General features: G+C 36.2%; 1 protein-coding gene across 1 annotated transcript; it reads right to left on the bottom strand.

The window, feature by feature from the left end:
* Window positions 1-1,679: 1,679 nt before the first annotated feature.
* Window positions 1,680-21,771, bottom strand: LOC134377654 (nephrocan). The gene is made up of 3 exons (XM_063096201.1): window positions 21,539-21,771; window positions 11,298-12,199; window positions 1,680-2,127 (listed from the first exon to the last, which is right to left on the bottom strand). Exons 1-3 carry the CDS (start codon window positions 21,725-21,727, stop codon window positions 1,680-1,682), a joined length of 1,539 nt encoding a protein of 512 aa, XP_062952271.1. The 5' UTR covers window positions 21,728-21,771.
* Window positions 21,772-22,806: the final 1,035 nt, after the last annotated feature.

The following is a 22,806-nucleotide window of genomic DNA, read 5'->3' as shown; positions in this document are numbered from 1 at the left end:
AGAAATACTAGCCTCTGGAAGTTTATGTCCCATTTACCTTATCTATCCCCAACTAATCCCTTTTCTCAGGAATCACATGCACCCTGGTGCCTGAGATGACTGTCCCTTCTCCAACTCTAGTGACACTCAAACTTATGCCCACCTTCTAAGGCCTTGAAGCAATATCTCATATTCTATATTTCATCCTTCTTTCCAAATTTCTCCTGCCCTACATCCCAACCCTGATCTCTAGCTGCTTTCCAAGATTAATAGGTAATTATTTGACTATTTGACTAATCAAGAGTCTCTACCATAAGTGTATGATAATTAGGCTTTAAAATTAACTTATCCTATTTTGTCCTTCCCCCACTTTTTTTTTTGTAAGTTAATTAATAAATTCAATCAAGAACCAGAAATTTAGACAGATTCTGATATAAAATTATGTCCCTCCAAAATTAATATGTTGAAGCCATAACTCCTAATGTGACTGTATTGTACATTATAAAGTTGGGGCTCTAATCCAATAGGAATGGTGTCCTTATAGGAAGAATAAGAGAGACCAGAATGCATTTGAGTGCTCGCTCATGCTTGTGCTTCCCCCCTTCCTCCCCCGCCCCCGGGGGATGGGGGGAGAGAAAGAGAAGAGACCAGAAAGAGAAGCCTCCCCAGAATCCAACCCTGATGACACCTTGGTCTTGGACGCTCAGCCTCCACAACTGTGAGAAAATAAATTTCTGTTGTTTAAGCTACCAAATCTATGGTGTTTTGTCATGGCTGCCCAAGCAGATGAATACAGACACTTTACTGAACATATCACCTGTCTAGACATTGTGAGTAGAGTGTACCGAGTGAACCTTACATTGCTGTGAATGCTGTAGTTGTAAGAGTACTGAAGTCAAAAAAACTCAGGTGCAATCAAGCTCTAGCTCTGCCTCTCCCTGTATGTGTGAACCTACGTCACCTCACCCCTATGAGCCAGAGCTGGTTTCCCTCTGGTCTTCGTAAGATTGTCAAACAGGACCTACTGTCCCTGTAGCTATGGGGCAAAAATGTGACTCAAGACAGTCCAATTAGTCTCTCCTAATGAGGATATGACTCTTGAGAGGAAGGAAGCTAACAGTGAAAACAGTGGGACACACTTCATTCTGTGAAGAGGAGAACCCTCCATTAAGGGTCTCTCCATTATATCCTTCAGCCTGGGTCCCTGGAGCACTTCTGATCCCCATCCTTTCCAGGTTCTTTAGCTTTTCCTCTGATTCTACAAGCTATCCTAAACCCTTCCAATAATTTCTATCTTGCTTGTCAGTCAGAGTTAGTTTTTATTGCTTGCAGACAAAAGCCTGTAGCATAGGCCTACAGCATCAGTTTTGTATACAAAAATCATCACTTCTTATTTGAGAAAATGAACTACTCTATTTACAGGAAGTTAGCCATATAGTGATTTTATTTGGCACTATTTGTTTAGGTTTCAGTATAAAATGCAAACAAATTACTTTTAAAATGGAAGAAATCTTACGCCTTCTAACCACTGTTCCTTTCTACTCTCCTCCCCTACCTTAACTTATTTTAACTCTCATTTCATTCTCAAAAAACCCCCCAAAACTTAGAAAAGAGTCTTGTATATCTAAAAGTATAATATATTTCTACTTAAGACACTGAATCTTAAAAAAGGTTTTCTAAACTGTAAACAAAGCTCATACTTAATTTATTTCATAATCATAATCATCATCGTCCATGTTGACTCTGATGCTGGAGAGGTCTTCATGTTTTAATTTCTTTTTGGTCTCTTTGCTTTTCTCGGTCAGGTGTAAGTGATGCTCACATTGCCTTAGGATCTTCTTGGAAGACATCCAGCTCTCCCCTTGTCGTTCAGCTGGTGCTGCACACTGTCCTCCCCTCACATCTGTGCCCTTGGCCTTCAGGACCTCCCCTGCTCTTAGGAGACTGCAGGTGCAATTCCATGGATTTCCGTCCAGATACAGGTGCCTAAGGCGAGGCAGACCTTCCAAGGCTTTGAGGTCTAAGGCAGAGATCTTGTTGTTCCTAAGGTTTAGAACCTGAAGCTGCTTGAGACCCTTGAGCTCCCTCTCAGCAATAGCCTGGATGGCATTACCTTTTAGATCCAGCCTGGCTAAGGTCCCCGGGAGCCTGCAAAGCATGGAAACAGGAAGTGAGAGGAGGACATGACCTTCATTACACAACTGCCAAGGCAACAGAAACTGAGCAGCGCCCACCTTCTCTGTACAGTTTTGTCCCTCTTCAAGCTAGGAAATGAGCTTTATTTTAGAAAACTGATTATAAGCACAGACCTCAGTCTTATTCTATAGGCCTTTAACTCTTTCTCATAGGTCTTACTTTCTAACCTTCTGATTTTTCTGGTTCCTATTCATAAAACTCTTTAATTTTTTTCTTGTTAAATGGGATCACTCAAACAAATTGATAAGAAAAACTAAGTTCCAAATTTTTACATTGGCAAAGGCTATACATATATCGATAATTTACAGAAGGAGAAGTAAAAGTGTCAAAATAAAATATGAAGTTATTGTTCTTTAGGAATATAAAAGGCATGAAAAAATAATGCAATGTTTTAATGTATACAATTAGAACAGGGTTAATTTTCGATTTTAAAACTTCTTGCTGCTGAGGGTGTAATGAGTAAGAACTGTTGGTGGGAGTATAAATTGGTACCATTTTGGAAACAATTTGGTAACATTTATCAAATTTAAATAATGTCATGCCTTTTGACCTAGAAAATAATAGGAAAAGTGAATACAGATTTATTTACAAATATGTTTGGTACATATTTTATCATATTTATAACAGCAAAAAAAAGACTAATGTCCAATAATTTGGAAATTATGAGATAATGGACTATTATTTGATTATAAAAATCATGTTTTCAAATAATTTTTAAAATGCTAATTCTATGAAAAAGCTTTTAACTATAACTCATCAAGGGTTTGGATCCCTGTACTGATCAGCAGCAAATATAAAGTAAATAAATAAATTAGAAAAATAACTCTGATTCAAAAATCCAGAAGTTATAAAAGATTGATAAATCAACTACATTAAAAAGAATAAAAAAGAAATTATATATAGCAAAAGACATATGCAAAGTCAAAAGACAAATGATAAACTGGGGGGGGGATGGATATGCACCTTTATCACAAAGAGCTAATCTTTCTAGTACGTTAAAGAACTCCTAAAAACTGAGAAAAAAAAGATTTTAAAACAAAACAGAAAAATGGGCAAAAACCATGAGTGAAAGTTTATGTTAAAAGAAAAGCAAAGGGCCCTTAAATAAAATAGAATAGAGAAATGAAAATTAAAACAACTGAGAGATGCCATTTTTCACCTATCAGATTGGTAAAAATCCTAAGCCTTAGTAATACATTCTGTGGGCAAAGCTGTGAAGAAACATACTCTCATACATTGCTGGTGGGTGTCTAAATTGGTACAGCCCCTACGGAGAAAAATTTAGCAAAATCTAACAAAATAACGTGGGCATTTACCCTTTAGCCCAGCTATCCCACTTCTGGACATATGAGGGTACTTCAAAAGTTCATGGAAAATAGAATTAAGGGCCGGCCCGTGGCTCACTCTGGAGAGTGTGGTGCTGATAACACCAAGGCCATGGGTTCGGACTATATAGGGATGGCCGGTTGGCTCACTGGCTGAGCGTGGTGCTGACAACACCAAGCCAAGGGTTGAGATCCCCCTACCAGTCATCTTTAAAAAAAAAGAAAATAGAATTAAAAGATAATAAAAGAAGCTTTCTATGAGCTTTCTGTAAGTACCCACGTATACCCTGAAGATATGACTCTACAAATATAAAACAGTATATGCGGCAATTATCATGGTATTATTTATAATAGCATAATACTGAAAATCGCCTAGTGCATCAGAAAAGAGGTACTATGCAGCCCTGAAAAAGATAGAGGCTGGTCTCCATGAATTACCATAAAATGATTCCCAGAAAGTATTGTTAAAGAGAAAAATGCAAGGAGCATGATAATATATATAACATGTTAGCTTTATGTAAGAAAGGGGGAAATAAGAATTACATACACACATATTTGCTTATTTGGGACAAAAAAAGCATGATAAACTAGAAGTGAATAAAAATAGTTATTTATTAGGAGAGGTTGGTTCTATGTGGTTTTAACTTTTGAACCATGTTCACAAAAAGAAAAACAAATTAAGTCCTAAAATTGAACACAAGCATAAACAAAGAAAACTAATTAAATAATCAAATGCTTATGTTGGTAACATAGCCATACAGAGAGAAAAGAAAAGTACTCTGACATTTTTTGGTGCATATATTAAAGCCTTAGACTCAAGGACAAAAAGATCCTGAAATTGCTCTCAGTATGTTTATCGCTAATACAATCTTAGTAATTAAATTTCCAAACTTTTTAACAAATACTATGAGACAAAACAAATAAATATATTCATGTTATTAGGAACCAAGCCTTTCATTGTAAGAGAAGAAGATATTAATATAAAATAAAAGAAGAAAAAACACTTTCTGATGTTAAATATGAATTGGAAATGTCAGTGTGAATTCATAATTTTGAAAAATATATTTTCTAGCTCTATATACTGAAAGGACCTAGAATCAATATTAGATTCTAGTAGTAATGCTACCCCAATAACATGAGCACACTAAGTACACAGCTCTTAGTATCTGAACTCCAACCTTCACCCAAAAGAATCAGGGCTTTTTGGAGAAATGGGTCTGGCTCATTCTATTTCTAGGGCAAGGAAAACCTAGAACTTCTGAGCCAGAATGTGATGAAATGTTCAAAGAATAACAGAACACCCATTAGGAGGGCAACTATCAGAAAAACAGAAAATAAAAAGCATTGCCAAGGATGTGAACAAACTGGAAGCCTCATGCACTGTCGGTAGAGATGTAAAATGCTGCAGCTGCTATGAAAAACGATATGGTGGTTTCTCAAAAAAATAAAAGTAGAATTATCATATAATCCATATAATTCCACTCCTGGGTATATATCCAAAGAAGTGAAAGCAGACTCTTGAAGAGATATTTGTACACCCATGTTCATAGCAGCATTCTTCACAATAGCCAAAAAATGGAAGCAACCCAAGTGTCCACTGACATTGACAAATAGATAAACAAAATGTAGTATACAAATACAATGAAATATTTTCAGCCTTAAAAAGGAAGGAAATTCTGACACATGCTACATCATACATGAAAAAAAAAGCCAGTCACAAAAAGACAAATACTATATGGTTTCACTTATGTGAAATATCTACAAGAGTCAAATTTATAGAAACTGAAAGTCAGAAAGTAGAATGGTGGTTGTCAGGGGCTGGGGTAGGAGGGAAATGGGAAGTTGTTTAATAGATGTGGAGTTTTAGTTTTGCAAGATGAAAAGTTCTAGAGATTGGCTGTATAACAGTGTGAATATACTAAACAATACTGAACTATATGCTTAAAAATGGTTAAGATGGTAAATTTCATGTTATGTGTATTTTACCACAATTTCTAAAAAATGATTCATGGAGTTATATATCTCATGAACGCAGGAATCAACTTGGAGGGGCTCCTACTAGCCAAATTTGTTACAATTTGAACATCAAAAGAGATAAACAACTGTAAGTGACCGTAAGACACTGAATAAATTAAGATCCATGGGTCCACAGTGGTACAGTAGTCCCCCCTTATCTGTGGGGGATGCAGTCCAAGACCCCCAGTGGAAGCCTGAAACCATGGACAGTTTCAAACCCTACATAAACTACATTTTTTTGATCTGATAACCAAGACGCCTACTAAGAGTGACTAACGGGCAGGTAGCACACACAGCATGGATATGCTGGACAAAGGGATGATTCATGTCCCAGACAGGATGAAGTGGGAAAGCACAAGATTTCATAACCCTACTCAGAACAGCATGCAATTTAAAACTTGTGAATTGTTTATTTCTGGAATTTTCCATTTAATATTTTTGGACCATGGTTGAGTGCAAGTAACTGAAACCACAGAAAGCAAATTTGTGGATAAAGCAGAGACTACTGTACTTGGAAAAAACTAAAGAAAAAGGGACACGGGAAAGAAAAAATACTCTACAATATTAAATAATTAAAAAATAGAATACAAAATTGAATGATCTTGAATACATAAAAACAAATTATGTGTTTATGTCTGGACAAAGGTTCTGGTTGAGCAATTATGGATGATTTTTTATTTTTCAGCATATTAAGTTTTCATCCTTGAACAGCTATTGCCTTATAATAAGGAATAAAAAAGAAAGTTTTTTTTTTTTTAAACTGTGGATACCAATTTGAAAAATGTCATGCTAATGCCTATTGATAAAAATATGAAAGAATCACAATGGTGAACTTGAAATTCTTTTGGCCACACAGCAAACTTGTAGTAAATGCTTTTCTTTCTATGAAGTACAAGAAGTTGGAAAGTATTATGGGAAAAAAAGGCTCTTCAAATTGAAATACCATTCGAATGCTACTTTCACACAGTGTGAACACACTGCATTTCATTATTCAGTGAAATTTATTGTAGCAGTCCCAGTTAGATGACTGTTATGTCAAAGAGAGGAAACAAACAAATTTATCCATACTTTATCACCTTTGGACTATTATAGTAGTAGTATTATGTGAATTTCACTCCAAAAAGTTAGTGTTTAAGGTTTTTGGCACTTAGCCTAAATTCTTCCCTTTGGTTTTTCTTTTTTTAACTAAATTGGTCATTTAAATTTGTATTCATATTCTAAACTATACAGTACCTATAAATACATAAATATCTGTATTTTAAAATACATAATATAAATATTTGTACTTTTTGAGTATTTTAAACCCTTAATCATTTAAAGTGTCTTCTCCTTAGATAGAATAAAATTTACCTAACAAAGTAAATTATTTACCAGGGAAAATCACTTCATACATTTTAGCAGTTTGATAATTAAATTGAATTGAAAGTTGGTCTCCAAGAAAATATAATTTTGTACATATACCACCTTATCTAAGGTGAATTTCTAAAAAGTAAACTGAAAATCTCTTATGTATAGTTTTCCCCCCAAGGAAAGATGGACTACTAACAGATGGTATGGAAGTAAGCAAGACTCTGTTCCCATTGTAGAGAATAATGGAGCCTAGCCGGGGAACGATATGTTAGAGTAAACTGAAGAGTCAAAAAGTCCCTGCTTATTAAGACTTGTATTTTAACTTGGGCCATTCTATTTACCAGAATCACAGCGTGGCCTTAGGTAAGTAATTGCACTTCTTAAAGCTTCGGATGTTTCACCCTACAGATGAAGTTGCTTAGTACACATAAGTCACTTAACACATGTTAGATAATGAAAATGAGAAAGCCAAGTTTAAAAAAAAAAAAAAGCCAAATACAATCATTCAGTTCTGAGTTGCATATCCAATAATTATGCCTTTTTTTCCCCTCTCTTGATTCTATGAAAGTTATAAACAAAATGACATTCTAAGAGAAATCACTAATTAGAATGGTTTTATGACCTTTGGATAGTCACTTCTTGCTTTGATATAATTTGTCTTTATAAGTCTGATTTATATGAAAAGGAAGCCCTGATTTTAACACCAACATGATTCTAGAAATGCAATCCTATGTTCTTTGGTTTATTGCTGTTTAGGAGTTCAGCCCATTTTGCCAGTAGATGGCACTTCCGTGTAAGACAAAATGCTTTGTGCGTTAGGTTGTGGAAAGCTATTCTGGATGTGAATTATCCAAAGAGTGGATAAAGAAGAGACATCTAACGTATATTTGTTCACTACACTGCAGATTGATGAAATATGAAGCAGCAAAAAGTGAAGCCCAGCTCTTGGGCATTCTAAGTTCTAAGTAGAATAGGGTCTTGTTGACAGTAGGGTAAATCTAGAGGCAGGATCATGCAGTGGCTAAAATTCTGACCACTTATTAACAATGTGACTTTAAACATGTTTCTTAGTTACCTCTAAGCCGAATGTCCTAATCTGTAAAATGACAGGCCAAACAATGTACTTTTTTTTTTCCTGACCAGTAAGGGGATCGCAACCCTTGATTTGGTGTCGTCCGCACCACGCTCAGCCAGTGAGTGTACCGGCCATCCCTATATAGGATCCAAACCTGTCGGCGCTACCAGCGCCACACTCACCTGAGTGAGCCACGGGGCCAGCCCAAACAACGTCCCTATCTTCACAGGACTCTTTTATGGATTAACAAGGAGTAACAAATGTATCTAAGTTCTGCTGGTTTTAGTAAACTCTTAATAGATGTTAAGTATTATTTTCTATCTCAGCATACTGAAGAAAATACAGTGTTTTAATATATGTGTGCCTAAAACCATACACCATTATTTTCTTGATAAAATGTAGAATGGGAGATGGTAGGCACAAAAAAAAAAAAAAAAAAAAGCGATTTTTGGAAATACCATTTGTTACAGGAGCCGGTTGCCTGTATTTAAAGTTTATTTATAGAACATTGAATTTTATAATGTGGATTTTGGGTATGCAAATAAAAAGAAAAAGTGTACTGTTTAAAGCTCATATATAAAAGTCTTTTCAAATACAAGGAATAGATATTATTGTGTTTTAATTTTTTCATTGGTGGAAAACCAGAGAAACTTTTCTGGGTTATTCTCACTTTCCAATTCAAAGAAAAGCTGGGGAGTGATGGTGGTGGTAGTGGTGGGGGTACTTAAAAATCACAAGAACTTTGCTATCACAGCTGGCCAAGTTCTTTGCCAGAACAGACAGTTCTCTTGCTTATTAATTTAAGCCTCAAGAAAAGCCCACTCCCATCTCACGTTAACTTGCCCCACCACTCTCGCCCAGTAGTTCTCAACCCAGACTGCACATTAAATTCATCTGGGGAGCTTTTTAAAAATACTGATAACTGGGCTCCCACCCAAGGGAATCTGATTTAATTGATTAGAAGTGAAATCTGGGCATGAGTATGCTTTTTTATACTTCTCCAGGTAATTCTAATGTGAAGACAGATGGCTAGCTAATGCCTGCAATTCCATCATACACTCCATTGGATAAAAGCATTGTGCTTTTTGTAGTCACTTATTAAAACAGAAATTCTCTGGAAGGAGTAAATAATTAAGCTATTTTTCACTCATTAAACTTAGCAAATACTTAGCTTAACCAAATACTCCCTAAAAGCCACCTGAGTAGGGCCAGCCTGGTGGCTCACATGGGAGAGTATGGCACTGGGAGCACCAAGACCACAGGTTCAGATGCTATATAGGGATGGCCAGAGTCCACTCACTGGCTGAGCATGGTGCAGACCACACTGTGCCAGAGGTTGCAATCCCCTTACCAGTCAGAAAAAAAAAAAAAGTCACCCGAGTAGAAAAGCTCACCGAGTTCATAACTTTGCCCATGGCTGTCATAGCCCACTGAAATCCTTATATAATATAGTCACTCCCTAACCTGTTTCATGAGTTTTTATTTTATATACTATTTTCTTCTTGGAGTAGGGGCATTCAGTAATAGAAAATAACACTTGAAATATAATAGAAAATTACATAAATGACAGGTATTAGAGTCTTGAAACACTTCAGGCATATTTTTGCCTTAGGGCCTTTGTACTGGCTGTTCTGTCTAGAACACTCATTCCCCAAATAGCTTTATAGCTAAATCTCTCACCTCTTTCACACCTTTGCTCAAGAGTTACCTTTTCATGAGGGTTATCATGCTTATGCTACTTAAAATTGCAACCAGCCACCCTACCTTCTATACTCCTGAACCTGGTACTCATGCCATTTTTTGTTGTTAACTATAACACCTAACACAGTGTAAATATTATACACTTTACTTATGTATTGTATTATTGTCAGTCTTCCCCTGCTAGAATTTTAGCTGTATAGAACAGAAAGTTTTATCTCTTATTAACATTTATGTATCCCAAGTGCCTGGTGAATGTACATGGTAAGTGCTCAAAACATATTTGTTGAATTAAATTAATGGCATATACATGCTTATGCATTAAAAGAAATGGATTACTTTCAAATCACCTTCTATATATTTTACAATACTGAGTTCAACTGGAAAAATCACTTTTTGGTGTTTCGTACTGGCAATGGTTATCATACAGTATAATAAAAATTCATTTTTTAACTAGAAAAAAACGAACATCTGTACAAATATAATTTTTCCTTTTCTCATTTATAAAAAAATTATTGTAACTAACAATGAAATTAGATAAATAGAGTGCCACAGGATTCTACAGAAGCCAGAAGTTGGTATATTAATTTTCAGAAATTTGATAATGCTAACAGACAGGGCAAGAAGCTTTTTTTTTTTCAATGACATGCAGAAAGGAAAAGAATCCACTGACAGTCACATATGATAACACAGTAACTTTAAAAAGAACAAGTGCCTCATTCTTCTATTTAAAAAAAAAATTATCTACTTTAACATGTAGAATATGAAATAAAATCATTTATTTTAAACATGTACATTAGTTGTAGATTATTAGTTAGGGGGTACAGGTACACTGGGCTGGGTATAGAGGGAGTAGAGGGAGAGATATTTGAAAAGGGAAACTGTCAAAGTGTGAGGAGGTGTGTGTGTGTGTGTGTGAGAGAGAGAGAACTGAAGAGATAAACCAAAAACAAAACACAGACCAACAGAGATGGACTCACCCACTCATTCAGACAGACACAGAGAAATAAGCAGAGCCAGCTTAAGCCCTTTAAAGGTCACAGCACAGCAAAGAATATAAGGCTCCTCAATAAGTAATTCAACATAAACACAATATTACATTATAAAGTTTTAATTTCCAGGGATGGCCGGTTAGCTCAGTTGATTAGAGCACAGCCTTACAACACCAAGGTCACGGGTTCGGATCCCCATACTGACCAGCTCCCCCCACAAAAAAAAGTACAGCTTAATTTCCCCCCAAACTACCACTTCAATGCTTTTTAAAATATAAATATCCTACTATATTTTTCCTCTCATTTTTTCCTGGCATCCTTGTTTTGCTAGTGGCTAAGCTCATGCCTGGTCTGCCTATTGGTTATCCAGGCCTTATACTTAGAAACTGAGACATGTTTTTTACAATATTCATATTATGTTTGTCAGTATAGAGACTGCCTATTGTGTCTTGTCTCATAGGCAATATAAATTAAGTAAGTGCAGGATTCAGTCTGAGGGCTGGAGATTCCAAACCTGTATTTAAAACTTCTATCCCTAAGCTCTTATACAGCCCTGATCAGGTAATTTATATTTGCCCTAATTTTCTTGCTTGTATAATTTGCTGAATTGTCCCAATCTTTGGAAAAATTTTATAAGTAGCTACAATAAGTGATACTCTTACTTACCTTAGAGGTATAGACAACAGTAGGTTCTGCTCCAGGGCCAGGTTAGAGAGCTGAGAACACCTCTGAAGGGCTCCAGCTTCGAACAAGCTGACAGTGTTGTTGTCCAGAAACAAATGTTTCAAGTCTCTGAGGTCCTGGAAGTTTTGTGCTGTGACTCTCTGAATCAGATTACTGCTACAATCAAGTTTTTGTAGCCTTGCTGGTAGTCTGAGGGGCAACATTTGAAGCTGGTTTTGGGACAGCTCCAGAGTAGTTAAATTGGCAAGGAGCTGTGCCCCATCCATGGAAGAGAGTAAGTTTTCTGACAGGTAAAGATGGGAAAGATTCTCCAAGTGTTTCATATCTTGAAACCTTACTATTTTGAGCTGGTTTCTCTCCATCTTTAAAGATAGCAAGGATTTGGGTAGATTAATAGGAATTGTAGTCAGAAAATTACCACTGAAACTGAGAAATTGCAAAGACTGTAGAGAAGTAAAGAAGCTACCTGGTATAAGATGTAGTTTATTATTCTCCATACTCATATATTTCAGATGGGGGAGGGTCAGGGGTCCAGCTACAGACTCCATATTGTTACCATCCAACATCAAACTTTGCAAACTGACAAGGGAGGAAAGCATGCTGGGAGAGAGGGCAGAGATCATGTTGTTTTTAAGTTCAAGGATTTTTAATTTCTTCAGTCCTTCAAAATCTGATCCATGTAGGACATATATTAAATTATCATTTAGTTTTAACACTTCAAGACTGGCTGGGAGAATGCTGGGGACTCGTCTCAACTTATTTTTCCAGAGTTCTAAGGTCTTCAAGGTACTCAGAGTTCTGAAGGTGTCATTTTCTACTGACTCTGTTCCACTGGCCAGCAGAATAAAATCTTCTAGGGCCAACATTTGAGTGAAGTTAGATAGCTACAAAAAAGGTGAGGGCAAGGAAGGGGAAGAAAAGCAACAAATTAGGGTTGTTATGAAAAAAATACCATGTATACATTATTATTACAATACTAATAATACTTCAGATTTCCTTTCTGATTCTATTTAAAATTATCTTTTGGACAAGGGTTTAAACGCAGGTCCTGATTATTTTTACTTATGATTGCTAACATCAGTGTACAATATTAAAAATACTCTAAGCACTTTCACACACTACTGGTAGGTATAGTATATTGGCCAACTTACTGCATAGTCTCCGACCCAGAAAATCCACTTCTAGGCAGAAGTGCTGACACCTTGCACAATGATTCATGCACTAGAATGTTCTTTGTTGCATCAAATGAAACAATCTGTAAATCTTTCCCAAACTATTAACAGTTTCTAATTCTAGGTGGTAGAATTGCCAGGGATTTTCACTATATATATACATTTTGCCTTGTTTGGTTTTTTTTTTTTTTTTTTTCCTTTTTTGTGACCGGCAAGGGGATCGCAACCCTTGGCTTGGTGTTGCCCGCACCGCGCTCAGCCAGTGAGTGCACCGGCCATCCCTATATAGGATCCAAACCCGCAGCAGGAGCGCCGCTCTCTCCCGAGTGAGCCACGGGGTCGGCCCTGGTTTGGTTTTTTAAAATTATGAATTATGTACACTTAAAAAATGCTTGCACTTTAAAAAAAAATAATTAAAAGTAAAAATTTTAGATGTCATAGATTCTGCTATCATGAGGATATACTTGCCTGAGAAATATTTTCAACTATATTATATTTTGGAAAAGAGTCTACCTGTTCCCTATGCCCAATTTGCATTTCACCAATGAAAAAGATCCATAAAGAAACAAATGTGTACATGTTTCTCTCCATCTCTGTAGAGCAATAAGTTCATTCATACATATATCCCAGACGTAATGCTACTCCTCTCCTAGAATTTAGGTAATTACCTAGTCTGATACACGTACTTTCTTCTTGCTTTGCAAGTTCCCCGATCTCAGCACATCTGCCAACCTCCTAGCTTGATGTTCACCTCTTTTCCTTAATAATGTAATTGTCTGCATTTAGTGCTAGGAGAAAGGTTATGTTTAGGCAGAAAGAGAAATTGTTTCAGGTTTTCTTCAGCTTGATAAATCTTCAAGTTTTCAACCTGCCTTATAATTCAATTAAGCTATAATCTTCAGTGTACAATTTTATATATCTCACTACCTATAGTTTCTAAATATTTCATTTAATTATAATATCAGTGCATGATTAACATCTTCAAAGTGAGTTAATTTCACATCACATATTTATTATAGGTATTTATATTACGGGAGGACATGAGATGTTTATATTTTAAAGCATCTACTAATACACTATTCTATTAGAAGAATCCCAAGTTAAAATTTCCACAAATGTTTTTAATTACAATAGTTTTGGCACTGCCTTGGGTTATACATTGCTGATAACATTTGATATTTTCTTAATAACTAATCAGTAGTATTGACTAGTCCTACTCCCAATAATAATAGCAATTTTATTCCTGCATTTTTTGAGTATCTACAAGTGCCAGGTACTTTTTTATATGTTATCATCAATTTCTTAATAACCCTGCAAGTTTGCTATTATCAACTCTGGCTCCTAGATGAGGAAACTTAGAACTAGAAAGTGAAAGGGTCGAGAACTTCAACAAGGTCTAGTGGACCCCAAAGCCCTTTCTCCCTCAGTTATCCCATTTTCTAATGCATTTTCTATTGCATCTGGCCAACAATTAATGTTTTCAAAAAAGACTCAAGATATGGACACAAATCACAGCATTTTAGAAAAGCAGAGATTTTTAGAGATTATCTAATCCAAGTTTCTCATTTCAGGAATGAAGAATTTCAGGCCATAAAAAATTAAATGACCTGCTCAAGACCTAGTGTTCTTTAATCTACACTCCACTCTATGCTTATCTTTCATATAAAGTAGCAATTATTCTTGACATAGATCTTTGCTTCTTGGACTATTAAGTTCCCTAAAGAAGAACTCGATATTAATAATAATACTTACACTTATATCTGAGTGACCACAAACCCCAAGATTGCTGACTATGCAGTAAAGTCTCAGAGACAGCATGGATCTGAAAGGGCCATTTATTTTGGTACTAGATAAAGTGTGATGTCAAAGCTTCAATCTGTCTTCATTTCTCTTTATAAAGTATACAGACTGGCCTAAATCATAAATAGAGTTTATATTCTTAACTGAATCCTAGATAGCTGTCTTCCTTTATTAAGCATAGAAAGCATTTTCTTTTCCTTTTTGTCAAAATCAATAGACTACTTTTCATTTTTATTAATTAAAATGGCTACCATTTCCTAAGTATTTACTAGGTTTAATCTTTACAAAGCCCTATGCATAAGCATGATTATTCCCTTTTTGGAGAGGGAAACAAAGGCTCAAGAAGGCGAAATAACCTGTCCAAGTATATCCTACTATCCAGTGCAAATGTTGGACTACCAACCCAGGTTTATCTTACTCTACCACGTACATTTTTTTTTTAAACCTACTGCTATAACATCCATTTAGCCAAATAATTTAGAGTTCTGGTGCCACAAACAGGGAATAAGACACCCCCTGATTTTCAGCTTTTCAGGTGGGTTTGCAAAGCTGACAAAGGGAAAGAAATTCTGCCAGATCTGTTTTCCCATTCCCACGGCCTAAACAGTGCTATGCTCAAGAGATGTGGAAAGAGATGCCCTAAAACTAGCCCGGAGGCTGTTGGTAGCTTTTTCAGTATTGCTTAAAAAGCAAGGCAAGTCAAGTAAAGTAGAGCACAGGGTATCTCCTGCTGGCTTCTCCATGAAAGACTTTGATTTGGTTTCAATTCTGGGCAGGCCCTACTCCGAGTAATAGAGGGTCATACACCTTATGGGTTCAACATACAATGAAAATGACATACCCACAAAGTGACAGCTTCTAACCTATGTGAAACAAGCCAGCAAGGAGTTTGTAAAACAATGTTGGATTATTTTTCTGATCATCAAAGCAACATTTATTCTCTATAAACAATTTAAAAGTTGTGGAATGGGACTGGCTGGTTTACACAGTTGGTTGGAGTATGGTGTTATAACACCATCATTAAGGGTTTGGATCCTCTTACCAACCAGCTGCCAAAAAAAACCCCCAAAAAACAAAAAGAGAGAGGTCTGTCTGCTGCAGCAAGCCCACCAACGCCAGCGGAGAGTGTACTGGGGGTGTGCAAGTGCCTAGATCCATGCCATTTTCCCCAGGAGCCCAGTGTCATGTCAGACACAGCAGCCTGCCAGCACCAGCAGAGAAAGTGTGAGGGGCAAGCCAGCACTTATTACCATGGTCACTTGCTACTGCACTCACCAAACCTACAAAGCCCAACCTGACTATCAATATAAAACACTTCTACAGGCAAAAGTCTCTCCCCTCAAAATCCACTCCAAAAAATTAGAAGAAGTGACTACACCACCAGACTGCCAGATATCAACACAGAGATATGAGAAGCATGAAAAAACAGGAAAACATGACTCCCCTAAAGAAGACTACAGCTCTGAAATTGATGAATTGCCTGAAGATGAAACTCAAATGGCAATATTAAGGAAGCCCAACATGACAGATGAAAAAATAGAAATCACAATGAAGTTAAAAAAAAAAAAAATCCAGACATGTATGAGAAATCCAACAAAGAGACAGAAACAGTAAAAAAGAACCAAGCAGAAGTCCTAGAACTGAAGAATTCCTTCAATAAAATAAAAATTACAACCAAGAACATAAGCAGCAGGCTAGAGTAAGTGGAAGAAAAATTTTTGAACTAGAAGATTAGCTTTTTGAATTAAAACAGTTGGACCAAAAAAAAAAAAAGACAATTAAAGAAAGTTTACAAGATCTTTCTGATAACCTTAATCATACAAACATCCATATTATTGGTGCGCCGGAAGGGGAAGAGAATGGAAAAGGCATTGAAAGCCTATTTAATGAAATAATAGCCGAAGACTTCCCAAGTACTGGGAAAGATATGGTCTCACAGATCTAAGAAGCTCAAAGATCACCAAACAGATTCAACCCAAAAAGGACCTCCCTGAGAAACATTATAGTCAAATTGTCAAAGGTCAAAGACAAAGAATTCTAAAAATAGCAAGAGAAAAGCATCAAATCACCAATAAGGAATCCCCATCAGGCTAATAGCAGACTTCTTAATAGAAACCCTATAGGCCAGGAGAGAGTGGGATGATATATTTAAAGTACTAAAAAAAAACTGCCAACCATGAATACTATATCCAACCAAGATTTCCTTCAGAAATGAGGAAGAAATAGTGTCTTTCCCAGACAAACAAAAACTGCAGGAATTCACCACCACAAGACTCCTCCAGGGAGTCCTATATCTGGATTCAAAAGAGCGATATATATCAACATAATACATGAGAAAGAATAAAAACCACTAGCAGAACAGATGAAAAAAATTAGAGAGAGAAAATGTATCTTATCACTACAAAAAAAAAAACTAAACAGCAAAGATAAGCAATAAAAGGGAAAGAAAAGAACAGATGAAATATAAAACAACCATAAAAAATTAATAAAATGGCAGAAACAAGGTAATACCTTTCAATAAAAACCCTTAATGTAAACAGATTAAACTCCGCACTTAAAAGATATAAACTGGCTGAATGGAATAAAAAACTAGACCCAACTATACGCTGCCTGTAAGAAACTCACTTCACCAATAAAGATACACATAGATTAATACTGAAGGGATGGAAAATGATATTCCATGCAAATGAAAACCAAAAATGAGCAGGAGTTACCATACTTATATCAGATAAAATAAAATAGACTTCAAGAACTATAAAAAGAGACAAAGAAGGACATTATATAATGATAAAAGGATCAATGCAGCAAAAGAAGATATAACAATCATAAATATATATGCACACACACTGGAGCTCCCACATAGATAAAGCAACTGTTATTGGATCTAAGGGGTGACAGGCCCCAACACAATACTAGTTGGAGACTTTAACATGCTGTTTTCAGCATTAAACAGATCATCTACAAAAAAATTAGCAGAGACACGTTGGACTTAAACCTAAATGTAAGAGCTAAAACTATGAAATTCTTAGAAGAAAATGCAGTAATAAATTTTCATGACCTTAGGTTAGGTAAAGCTATCTTAGATATGACATCAAAAGCACAAGTGACACAAGAAAATATAGATAAATTGGACTCAATCAAAATTGAAAACTTTTGTGCATTGAAGGACACAATCAAGAAAACGAAAAGACATCCCACAGAATGGGAGAAACTTTTTGCAAATAATGTATCTGATAAAAGACTTATATCTAGAATATCCAAAGAGTGCTTACAACTAAAAGGCAAAACATCTGATTAGAAAATGGGCAAAGGATTTTCATAGACAGTCCTCCAAAGAAGATATACAAATGTACAATAAATACATGAAAAGATGCTCAACACCATTAGCCATTAGGAAAATACAAATCAAAATTGCAATGAGATACCATCTGACACCCACTAGGATGGCTTGATAATAATAATAAAAAAAAGATAACAAGAAGTGTGGATGAGGATGTAGAAAAATTGGAACCATCATACATTTCTGTGGGAATGCAAAATGGTGCAGCTGCTCTGGAAAACAATCTGGCATTCCCTCAAAATATTAAACAGAATTCCCATATGACCCAGAAATTCTGCTCTTAGGTATATGCCCAAGAAAAATGAAAACATGTCCACATAAAAACTTGTACACACAAATGTTCACAGCAGTGTCATTCATAATAGCCAAAAAGAGGAAACAACCCAATATCCATCAGCTGATGAATGGAGAAACAAAATGTGTTATAAACATACATTGGAATATTCCTCAGCCTTAAAAAGGACAGAAATTCTGACACATGCTACAACATGAATAAACCTTGAGGACATTATGTTAAGTGAAAGAAGCCAATCAAAAAGCCTAAACCACAAGTTTAGGGAGAAAGATTGAATTTGGTTTGGGGCATTTTGTTTTGAGATCCTTCTTATATATCTAAGTGAAGAAGTGCAGCTGGATAAATCTGAAACATAAAGGAAAGGTCTGAATGGAGAGTCAGTTTTGGGAGCCATCACCACTTAGATAGAATGAAGTCATGTAAGGAGAATGTGTATAGAAAGAAAAGGAATGACTGAGGATTGAGACTCCCTGGCGAAGCCGAAATGGGGGGGGAGGGCAGTGGTAGAGGAAAAGAAATCTGTAAAGATGTCAGAAAATATATACCAGAGAGGACTATAAAAGTGTAATAATGAGGACATGAAAGTGCAATGTCATGGAAGGCAAGACAGTAAGAATTTCAAGAAAATAGAAGTGAGCAACCATGTCTTACAACAGTTTAACTATGTGGAATAGGTAGGAACCAAACTGCAACGAATGAAAGAATAAAGAGAAAGTGAGGAAGTGGAGACAGTAAAAGCACAGAGTTTTGAAAATGAAGGGAGGTAACAGCAAGAGGAGACACAGAATTAAGAGGATTTTGTTCTGACTGTAATGAAGTGAGAAGGATGGAATCAAGGGCATGGGGGGCACAGGATCACCTTGAATAGAAGGAAGGACATCTCATCCTCTGTCTGGAGGAAAGAGGTTTGTACAAGTCAATGGAGACAAGTTAGTACACAGACAGCAGGAACTGAAGGAGATCATGTGTTGTCATGATTTGTCAATAAAATGGGAGGCCAGCCATTTATCGGTAATGAGGAAAGCAGGGATTGAGTAGGCAACCCAAAACTATGCCAAAGTTCTGGAAGATGTTCATGGAATGTAGGGATAACCTGACCAAGAAGAAATGAAAGAACAGATTGGTGACAATGAAGAATGAGATGAGGTTGAAGACCCTGAATCTGTGATGGTTCCAAACTATCCAGTGCATGATCCTCTTTAGCAGCACCCAGCTGTCCAGGTATAGGAGAAACAAAGGAAAAATATCACCCTAAATTTAATACTGAGGCTTAGCTTGATATGTGTTGAGACAATTAATTGTGCGATGCAGAGAGGGAAGGCATAGGGAAAGAAGACAGATAAGAAATAAACTGATCATCTGGGAAGAACATGGCTAAATCTAGCATTAGAAGTCTAAATGAGGTGGAAAGATAAGTGTAGACAGAGAGTGGCAGCTGAAAGTAAAGGAAATGATGACCAAAATTCAAGATTTTCTAAGTGGAGAAGTTCCAGGTTATAATGAAGATTATGATATATGATTATGATATAACAAAGAAATATAACCAAGATGGGGGAAATGAAGTGGTAATGAACACACATACCTTTTTTTTATGAGTTCAAGGAAGTGCGAGACTAGGATACAGGACTGGCCATCAACATGGTCATAAAGGCACCCAAGAAGATGTAGTACTTAGGACAGAGAGTGAAACTATAAGCCAGAAGGGAAGGGACCAGAGGCACAGTATAAGACAGACAGAAGAACAATTAAAGAGCATTACAACCCAATGGCATGAACCTCAAATAAGTAGGAATTTTTAGATAAATGGATAAAGTTCCTCTTTTCTTGGGGCAGATACTGTGAATTTTTCATGCTTTGTCCTCAACCTTAAATACAGTATTCACAGTCCCAAAACAGCTGGGTCATATGAATAAGTAATATAAACATTTTAAATTGTGTTATATTTATTAGCATATATTTATAATTATATGTAATTTTTATTACTATTAATCTGAGGATCCATTTTAAGGTATTTTTCTCTTTAAATATAGACACCAGATTCTGTAAGTTCAAACCAAATGAACAGAATATACATTGTATTCATCAAATATAAATGAAATACTTGTATGATCACTTAAAACCCAAGTATTACTAAAAGACAAGTATTATTGCTTAGAGTTTTTTAGTTCCTTAACAAAACAATCTTGTCTCTGATCACCTTTCTGTTGTGAACTGCCCTTCCAACTAGGTTAAAGTCAGGGAAGCGGCAACACTACTGTTCAATGAACCTAACCTATGACCAATTGACTTATTCAATAACTGAATTTAATGAGAGGTATAATTTTATCTTACTGGCTACTAAGTAGCAGTATAGGATAATTACCAGGCTTAGTTGACACTCCAGCTCTCTAGGCATCTCAAGTCCTCAGAGCAAATATTTAAGCATCTTATCCTTTAACCAGGTGTCTTGCTTGAATGCTTAGATCTGACAGGGTCAGACTTGCCATCTGGCATTAGGCAATACTGGGTTAGAAGAGGAAAGTAAACAGATGGAGAGTAGAAAATTGTGCTTACTGAGTCTGGATATACTCATAAATACCATGCCACATATTTTAAACTGTGTGTGTTTGTGTGACACCTATATGAAAATTTCTCAACTAAATGAAAGGAAGAGGTGTCACTATTTGAAGGGAAGTTATAGTCACCTGCTGCCTCTCTGCACCCTGGCTCACAGAGAGGCATTTCCTTATCCTAGGATTTGGATCTATGAGGGAGACTAGTAAAGAGAAAATCAGAGGGCCATAGAATTTTCCATCAAGAAGGGGTCAAGAATTGCCTATCTAATCCAGCCTTCTTGCTTTACTAAGGTACAAGGTGAGGCCCAGAGATTTTTTAATAGCTTGCCCAAAATGGTCACATGTATAGTTAGTGAGGAAACTAGGGCGAGAACCCTAGGCTCTTGCTACTTTTCTAAACACCAAAGAGGAAAAATAAAATTCTTTCATGTTGTAAAAGTCAGACAAATCTACAGCACTCTTTTCAATGCCTTCTGGATGGGTGAGCAGAAAAATAAAAGTCATAATTAGAAGCACATAGAGTAAGAAATGTGTAACTTGGCAAAACAAAAAACAAGTATTTCCTCTGTATAGGTTTCCACAAAGACACTGATACCTGGCTGGTATGTAGGATTTGTATGAATTATTCTGATATCTGGGTTAACCTTGATAGTCTTATGATGTTCTATGTATCACTTACCATTTACGGCATAACAAAACTATTGTCCTTTTCCCCTGATTTATTCTTAGTCCCGTGGACATAAAGTGGCAAGGGGCTTTTTGTTAAGAAAGACTTCCTTCTTTACTTTTACTTTGCAACAACATAGTTTTAAAAGTTTTTAATAAAAATTGAAATAAAATATCATTAAGTATAAATTCTTTCTTTTTTGCTGCTTCCTTAAAAAGAAATATCCAGAGGCATATACCCATCTCAGTAGAACAACTACCCTAACTACCCTGGCTTAATAACTAGCCTTTTAAGTTATGATTATTTAAATCAATTTTAACAACCGCACACTTGTTCCTCACTCGTCCTCAAAAAATGCAATTGCAGCAATTTGAGTGTAGAATGACATAGTTACCTGGAGGTGCTGAATTTTGCTGTGGCTAATGTAGAGCCTCTTAGTGGTGGAAGGAATACCTGACGGTACCTCTATTAGTCTGTAGCACTGCATCGATTGCATGGAATCACAGCTACATCTTCCGGGACAGTTAGCAGAGAAACCATCGCTGAGAGAGAGCAAGACAAGGAAAGTATAAAGCAGATGCATCTTCCAAAACAGAGGCTCTCTGGTAGCAGGCAGGCGTTTAGGTGATGTTCCACTCTTTTATACCATGAAATCTGGTAACAGAATCTTGTGAATGTGTACTCTGTCAATGTAAGAAGACAGGAAAGAAAAAATTCTCAATTTGTCTGGGTTAAAATGTTAGCAACCATCACAAAGAGAAAGGGGCTTAAACATTGATAAGCTGCCTTAATATTTGTAGGTGAGCAAAACCCTATGTTATTTATGGCTTGGGAGGCTAATGTGCAAACACCTCTACTATCTGTAGTTTCCTTGTTTCGTTTGTTAAATGTGACACTAAGGAATTAGTGGGAAAAGACATAGAGCTGTTTTATAGTGTACCATAAAACCTTTGAATTTTCTGTGACCTAATATTAAAACCATTTTTGCCGGACTGAAACAGGCAGGTGTTTTCTTCTCACATTAACTAGCAAGAGAAAATAGGCAGGTTTTCTGTTTGTTATTGCAGTTTCAGTAAAATTTTGTTGGTAGATGAAACAATGGGGAGCTACTTAGAGCCACGTATTATTTTTTCAATTCATCTATCACTTCATCCACCCAAAGATCATATTTGGAAAATGTCTTTGACATTCAAAAATATTGTTAACTCAAATGAGAACAAAGCATCACAATGAGTCTATTATCTCCATATATTTGTAATAATGGTAGAAAGGGTCTCTGGTTTCTTCAGAAGAATTTGCCAGTTGTAAAACCTCACTGACCATAGAGGGAAAAGCTGCACTTGTCTAGGGCGCTCCTTTGTTGTGGCTTTTTGTCTTGCTCTGGTTGTCCCTGCTGAGAGCTTTGACAAAAGATCATATAGAGAGGAAATCTCCCCACAAGTGGAAGAACTAAATTTCCTCCTTCTGGTAGGCCTTAGCAGTTCACTGTAAAGAAACCCTTTTTAATACTGAGAAGCTTCTCTAGTCTGCTCTTCAACTTTACCTCTCTTTGCTACAATTGTCATTTGAAGCCAAATTTCTTTGATCTAATAATCAACTCATTTTATTTCCACGGTAAGAATTTCTGTGTGCTTTTCCCATACATAAAATTATATATGAGGA

The sequence above is a fragment of the Cynocephalus volans genome, chromosome 5 (assembly GCF_027409185.1).
Source record: "Cynocephalus volans isolate mCynVol1 chromosome 5, mCynVol1.pri, whole genome shotgun sequence".
NCBI classification, from domain to species: domain Eukaryota; kingdom Metazoa; phylum Chordata; class Mammalia; order Dermoptera; family Cynocephalidae; genus Cynocephalus; species Cynocephalus volans.
The sequence above is the reverse complement of the archived record's forward strand: the minus strand, read 5'-3'. Positions and strand labels throughout refer to the sequence as shown.

Excerpts from the sequence above, each read along its gene's own strand:
- LOC134377654 (XM_063096201.1), bottom strand. The coding sequence starts at position 21,727 with ATGCATCTGCTTTATACTTTCCTTGTCTTGCTCTCTCTCAGCGATGGT. Across the intron at positions 12,200-21,538 it reads GCAAAATTCAGCACCTCCAG|CTATCTAACTTCACTCAAAT; the intron begins GTAACTATGTCA and ends CCTTTTTTGTAG. Across the intron at positions 2,128-11,297 it reads CTGTTGTCTATACCTCTAAG|GCTCCCGGGGACCTTAGCCA; the intron begins GTAAGTAAGAGT and ends CATGCTTTGCAG.